The 7,133-nt window shown below is 43.5% G+C and overlaps 1 protein-coding gene across 1 annotated transcript; it reads left to right on the forward strand.

The window, feature by feature from the left end:
• Positions 1–405: 405 nt before the first annotated feature.
• LOC119782310 (serine/threonine-protein phosphatase 2A catalytic subunit beta isoform) lies at positions 406–5,941 on the forward strand. The gene is made up of 8 exons (XM_038283229.1): positions 406–791; positions 2,675–2,713; positions 3,890–4,060; positions 4,177–4,350; positions 4,431–4,520; positions 4,602–4,763; positions 4,847–4,965; positions 5,200–5,941. Exons 1-8 carry the CDS (start codon positions 690–692, stop codon positions 5,270–5,272), a joined length of 930 nt encoding a protein of 309 aa, XP_038139157.1. The 5' UTR covers positions 406–689; the 3' UTR covers positions 5,273–5,941.
• The last annotated feature ends 1,192 nt before the right edge of the window (positions 5,942–7,133 follow it).

Genomic DNA, 7,133 nt, shown 5'->3' on the forward strand with positions numbered 1-7,133 from the left:
GTCTTATGATAGAAAAGATAAATAGAAAAAAAATAAAATTTCTAGTCTTTTCTGATAAGAAAATACATAACAAAAAATACAATAAAATATGAACTCTTTTATGATAGAAAGAATAAAAAAAATAAAATAAAAGATGAAGTCTTCCACGATAGAAAAAAGTAAAATAAAAAATGAAGTCTTAATAGATAAAAAATAATAAAATAAAAAATATATTCTTTTATAATTAAAGATAAATAAGTAAAATAAAAGATTAAGTCTTTTATGATAAAAAATAAAAACTGAAGTCTTTTGCGCAGCATTGAATAATCTGCTGCTCTCTGGCGCCATCTAGTGTTTCCTTGCAGTTCATGGTATATCCCACTGGGCGTCACTGCTGAGCAGCGTCTGCGCGATGCTTAAGTACCCGGATGTTGTTGCAGCTAGCTCCTTTTAGCCTCTGCGACGCCGCTCCGTTCTGCCGCAGCGGCGACTTTCGATAGTTTTTGCTCCCAGAAAAAAATATTTTAATGTCGGGAAGTTAAGATACCTGTTTTATAATGACAGGAGTGATCTGAAGGTGTCCATATTTCCAGGTGTAGTTGTTAAATTTATACGCTGTTTGGCGGGACTGGGTTTAGTATAACAATACACGGAGCCGAAGCCAGGGGCTGAAACGCAGATCGGTTCGGATTTTAACCGCAGCTGCCGTCATGGAGGATAAAAGTTTTACTAAAGACTTAGACCAATGGATCGAACAACTCAACGAGTGTAAACAACTGACAGAGAACCAAGTCAGGACGCTCTGTGAGAAGGTAGGTACACCCGTCTGACCTCCATTTCATAGTAGGCCCCGAGTGGCTCCGTCTAATTCCTGGATGAGCAGTAACGTTTGAGGATGGCTGTTAGGCCAGTTTTAGACTAAATTCGCGGAACTCGACGCCTTTGGGTTTAATATTAAACACTGCTTGGAACAGAGCCGCCCGTCTTTAGCTAGGTGGATTTTAGTTTGGATGTTTCTATATTTTTTTATAGCGACGGGCCGAAAATACGCACCCTGTTAGCTCATTAAATAGACGCAGCCCACGTGAACGTTTATTAATTTTGCCCTGGTACATTTTTATTTCCCTAACAGCTAATGCGGTGTGTATTAAGTCCATGTCTATTTGCTCCCTGTCATGTTTCTAACTGATGGATTAGGTTGCCTTCGCGCCGCACCCTCTCGATCGATCAGGGGTTTTATTGCATAAACCTGTCCGGCCTCCCAGCCTTTAGACGCCACCGCAGGTTTGCTGCAATCTAAATACTGAGATCCGTTCGGTTCTGAGTCATCCCCGGAGGAAAGCTCTGAATGAAGGGATGATCTGGATGGATGGAGGGTAGGAAGAACCGATCTGCTGCGGTGTTGGAGGAGCAGCAGGCCGGATGGCTGCTAAAAACACATTAGATCATGGAAATAAAACACCCAGATTAATTTCTAATTGTTAATCAGATTTGTGGGCAATGTAATATTGAAAAATGCATATTGAAAGGATCAACAGATTCCCACCTGTACACCAATGTGACGTAACTGATCTGTTTTTAACTAGTTTATGATGAGATACGTCACCTGATGAAAACTGCACTGTTATGAGCTTTAGTTTTTATGTGGAGCAAGAAGAGAAACTCAAGTATTAGAGCTTCCCTGGAATGGAATAAGGATGGCATTAACCCTTTACAGGGCAAGTTAGTGTTTTTGATCACCAGGTGTAAACGGCCCGTCCTGATGGTCAGCACCTAAAGCAGGACGCAGCAGCTAACCTGGAGCTGCATCAGTGTGAAAAAAAACAGCGGCTCTAGCTCTTTGCTGCTCGTTGCCATGGATACCAGCTGTGGTTTCCAGTTAGCTTGTTTGCGGTCACTTGATTCAGCTTTATTATGGCGATAAAATGGGGAAACTGACCTTTTGATCCTGTTGTTTATTGTCATAAAGGACAGTGATTTATTATTATAATAAAGTCTCAGATTATAAAACCAGATCAGAATATTTTCTCCTAAAGTCTAGAAAAAAAAAAAATATTTTTGAACACTATTTCATTATTGGGTATTAGTTGGTTTATTACAAGAAGTGTTTTCCTCTTTCATTCATGTGACGGAACCAGAAAGCTTCAGCTGAGCGTTAGTTGAACTCTACTGACAACAATCACTCAATCTGTGGGGCTGAGTTTAGCTAGCGCTAACGCTGGATGACCAGCAGGGAGGGAGTCTAGATGGTTCTGCGGGCCGCTGTTCTGTCAGACCAGCAGACCTATAGTCAATACCCCTTTATCCCTTTGGTTATGTACAAAAAACTATTTAATTACTTAGTTTTTTTTTTTAAAGCACATCTCACCTTGAATTTTTTTTTTTTTTTTTTTGTACAAAACTAAAGGATAAACACAAATCTGACGTCCTCCTAATGCGTATTGACTATGCTGGTCTGATGGGGTATGCACATCTGACAGAACAACGGCTGCTTTTCTTCATGTCTGGATTAAACTTCTACTAAAAGGAGGATATTTGGACCCAGAAGAAACCGTTTATTTCTGCACCGAATCCATTAAGCAAGTTTCAGTGGAAGAAAAACCCGTTTAAAGTTCTGAGGAGATGAAAAACTAGATCTGCAGGCGGGTCGCTGGTTTCTGATCAGTTTGTTTCAATTTTTATCTGTTTCTTTCAGGCGAAGGAGATTCTGACCAAGGAGTCCAACGTTCAGGAGGTGAGTCCCGATCAGATCAATTACTTATTCTGCTGCTGGTTCCAAACATTTGGGTCATCAGACATGGTGGACTCCATCACAGAAGAAGAACCGCTGGAGGCCTCTGCAGCTGGAAACGCGTTGGCTAGGCTTTCTAGATGGTTCTGCTGGGTTTTATATGACCCACCACCATAAAGCGCGGACCCCAGGTTCTGGTTCTTCTAACGGATTGTGGGCGGGTCCATAGTTCCCCACTAAAATGTAACATTCACTGAAAGTACAGAGGATTTGGATCTGAAAAACAGTCCAGTTGTTGCACAAGGTTCTGGCAGTTCTGACCGTGCCTGAAGTCCATGTCTCTGGGTCCTTGGATTGGTTCTGGTTCAGTTCTACTGAGGATGACCTGCATTTCTTCCTTCCGCTTAATTTCCTGTTGCCATGGATACAGCGGTCTGGTTGTTTCTTCTGTTAGCTTTTCTGGAGGATGGTCGTCTTCCCTGTGACAGAACTTTTTTCTATTAACGATGGTTCTGATGGTTCTTAAAACATAACATTTTTCTGCTCTGAATCCTTTTTATCTAGAACACAGTCAGGATGTTTGATGTTTTATCCTGTCGGTCCTGTGAGCAGCGATCCGGATGGGTCCGTTAAAATGTTCTGGAAGGTCTGGACATCACAGGGTCTAAACCAGGATGTTCTGGATCTGGTTTTTGGTGTCTGTACGGAACCAGAGGATACCGTCAGACCGGTCCTAAACAGAACTGACCAAGTTACTGGTTCTGTTCAGATGCAGCGGGTTCGACTAATCTGAAGCAGCTGCATTCTGATCTCATGGGGTTCTGGTGGTTCTGCACAAACCCGTTGCTTCCTGGTGTTTCCAGAACCTTTTCTGCTTTGCTTTCTGGGATTCAAATGGTTTATAAAAAGAATCGGTTCTTCCTGGTTGGTGGAACCAGCGGGGATGAAGGGAGACGGAACCCAAACTGGTTCTGTTCTGCAGGATGAAGCTAAATCAGTTCAGATGCAGGAGGAACGTAAACTGGTCCATTTAGGTTTTACCCAAACCGACCAGAACCAGCCGTTCTCTATAAAATACTATTGATCCAATATATCTGTTGGTTACTACGTTGGTTTAGGTTTAGGAAAGGACGTAACTCAGGCCAGTGTCTGGTTAACGCTACCTTCCTTCGCCCTCAGGTCCGATGCCCGGTGACGGTGTGCGGCGATGTCCACGGTCAGTTCCACGACCTCATGGAGCTGTTCAAGATCGGAGGGAAGTCTCCCGACACAAACTACCTGTTCATGGGAGACTATGTGGACAGAGGCTACTACTCCGTGGAGACGGTCACTCTCCTGGTCACATTAAAGGTAAACCGAACCTGGGAGGTCAGCGGCGACCAGAGGAAGTAGCAGAAGCTTTCATCAGAGCTAACCTGTTCTGGTTCTGTTGGACCAGCTGACGGATGCTCCTCCTCCTCCTGCAGGTCCGCTTCCCGGAGCGAATCACCATCCTGCGGGGGAACCACGAGTCGCGGCAGATCACACAGGTCTACGGCTTCTACGACGAGTGCCTGAGGAAATACGGCAACGCCAACGTGTGGAAGTACTTCACAGACCTGTTCGACTACCTGCCGCTCACCGCGCTGGTGGACGGACAGGTAAGGACCGCCCAGCAGGGGGCGCTGCCTCAGATCAAACGGTGAACCTGTCCGAGGCTGAAATGTTTGTCTGCTTCCAGATCTTCTGTCTCCACGGAGGCCTGTCTCCCTCCATAGACACTCTGGATCACATACGCGCTCTGGACCGCCTACAAGAAGTTCCACATGAGGTAGAACCCGACACCGCCTGCCCACAACCAGAACCCCCCCCCCCGGCTCTGTAGAAACCACTCTCTGTTTGCCTCCTCCAGGGCCCCATGTGTGACCTGCTGTGGTCCGACCCTGACGATCGCGGCGGGTGGGGCATCTCCCCCCGAGGTGCCGGCTACACCTTCGGACAGGACATCTCCGAAACCTTCAACCACGCCAACGGCCTCACGCTGGTGTCCCGCGCCCATCAGCTGGTCATGGAGGTAAACGTCCCGCTTTAACCAGGCCGCAGAATCCCGGAGCGCCTGATCGGCTCTAACCGCGCCGCCGTCTCTCTGCTACTCAGGGCTACAACTGGGGCCACGACAAGAACGTGGTGACCATCTTCAGTGCTCCCAACTACTGCTACCGCTGTGGCAACCAGGCAGCCATCATGGAACTGGACGACACCCTGAAATACTCTTTGTAAGTGAAAGAACCCGATCCAGCTGTTGGTGCAGAAAGTTAAATATTTTCTCACCTTTTTAGAGAAGTTCTGATATGTTTTTTTCATTTATTTTATTAACTTTTATTTTGTGTTTTTATTAAAACAAAATAACATTTATCTTTGCAATAGCTTAATAGCTGCATAGGTCGTCTAAAACTTATCTTTCAAAGTAAAACTTAATTGATAAATAATATTTGTTTTTCCCTCCATAGCCTGCAGTTTGACCCTGCCCCCCGCCGTGGCGAGCCTCATGTCACCAGACGCACCCCTGACTACTTCCTGTGAATCTTCATCATTGTGGATTATCATCCACCAACGAAGACCCCCCCCCCCCCTTCCTCCTCCCAAACACACCTTTCTCACCCCCTCCTCCTCATTTTGGATGAAAAGAAGTTATTAATATTTCTAATGATGATGTTTCTGTTCCAGGGAGAGAACCGATTGGCTGATAAATCCCAAATTTTTTCTGAACAAGAGAAGCGACCCCTCTCTGCAGTCGTGTTGTCGATATGCTGTCATTAATGCTGTGCTTCTGAGGAAGAAAAAAAAAAACACGTAAAACTATGATCTGTTTCCTTTTCTTTCCTTTCCTTTTTTGTTTCTTATTCGTCTGAGAAAAACATAAGATAATAAAATGACCGACGTGGACCAAATGTGCCATATTCAGATCCTTTTACAACATGTTTCAACAGCTTTTCTGATCTTTTTCTCTTCTTCTTTTTTACACCTCTATAACCTGACCTGACATCATGACACTTCTGATTGCAAATGTGCTTTTTTTTTTTCTGTTGCAACATCAGTTTAAGGTTAAAAAGATATAGGAACAAAAAAAGTTTGCTTCAAGTAGTCCAGCTGTCAGTTTTAGCTGTTCAGGCTGCAGCCGGCGGTCATCTCAGCAACTATATTACTGTAAGACAACAGACGTATTAAATAAAATGTCCTATTGACAAACTACTGTGAGCGCTTCCTTTTCTGTCTTTTATTTAAAGAAAGCAGATTAATATTCCTGATAGTCTGTTTACTTGGGTATAGGGAGTGAAGGTACTCTGCATTTAACAGAACTGTTTCCTCACTGAAAGAGGCCTGTTAAAAGTGCATAAATATGGGGTGTGCTTGGGTGGCGCATGTACAACCCATGTAGAGAGGCCTTAATTTTGTGGGCCATCAGCAATCCAGTGAATAAATAGAGATCAGTGGTACAAATCTGTTCCTTACATCCATGTTTACTGACCCACCACTGCCCCCTGCTGTTTACTTTCAGGTAGTACCATTGCATGAATCTTTATTGAACACGTGGCCTCTATAAAAACATGGTTCCTTCCGGTATGAGCTGGTCAACTACAGTCATTACTACTGTGTTTTCAGTGTGATGCTCTTCTTCACCAGTAAAACATTGTCTATGGCCATAAAGGGTATAGATTAGAAATGGTTCCTTGGTGGAGAAATATTCGAGCAATTTGGAGATTCCTACAAGCAGAATAAGGATTGTACAGTATGGACAATTTTAATCAAAGAAAAAAACATGCAATGCACCTTATTAATGGTAGGCTGTCAGTATCGGCCGCTATCAGCTTTAAAATTACATATCATACGGAGGAGTATAACTCACTGATATAAAAGGAACTATTTTACTGAATAGAGGTGATGCACGAGTGCAACAGGAGAAAATTTGTAGTAAAAAAAACCCTGAAATTTATTTTCAAGTCTGAGCTTTTTCAATGCAAAATGTCAGAAATGGCATTAAGTTCCAGGTTTTATAGAGTGGACCAAAACAAAGCCTTGTTTTGGCTTAGAAAACATGCAAATGGAACCAGAGAGCGTTCTCTTCTGGTTCCATTTGGGTGTGTGAACCAAGCCTTTTATGTCTAGAGAGAAAAAACAACCTTAAAAATAGGGGCTGGACACTCCTCAATATTATAATCCTAATTGCAATGCAGGGACAAAGACTCCCCTATTCAGAGGCACAGACCAGTATCTGGTATTGTAGGCTAACAAATACTTCAACGACTTTCTAAAGCCAAAACAAGCCTTTGTTTGGCTACTCTATAAAGCCTGGAACTCAACTCTATTTCTGACATTTTGAATTGAAAAAGCTTCCTGGATGGGAAGAGAAACATCTTCGAACTTGGAAACAAAGTCCAGAGGA

This window comes from Cyprinodon tularosa, unplaced genomic scaffold (assembly GCF_016077235.1).
Source record: "Cyprinodon tularosa strain WSP-4 unplaced genomic scaffold, ASM1607723v1 ctg1045, whole genome shotgun sequence".
Lineage (NCBI taxonomy): Eukaryota > Metazoa > Chordata > Actinopteri > Cyprinodontiformes > Cyprinodontidae > Cyprinodon > Cyprinodon tularosa.

Bases quoted from the DNA above. Each gene is read 5' to 3' on its own strand.
- LOC119782310 (XM_038283229.1), top strand. From the start codon at position 690: ATGGAGGATAAAAGTTTTACTAAAGACTTAGACCAATGGATCGAACAA. The intron at 792-2,674 runs GTAGGTACACCC...TGTTTCTTTCAG, and splicing joins TCAGGACGCTCTGTGAGAAG to GCGAAGGAGATTCTGACCAA. The intron at 4,764-4,846 runs GTAAACGTCCCG...TCTGCTACTCAG, and splicing joins CCCATCAGCTGGTCATGGAG to GGCTACAACTGGGGCCACGA.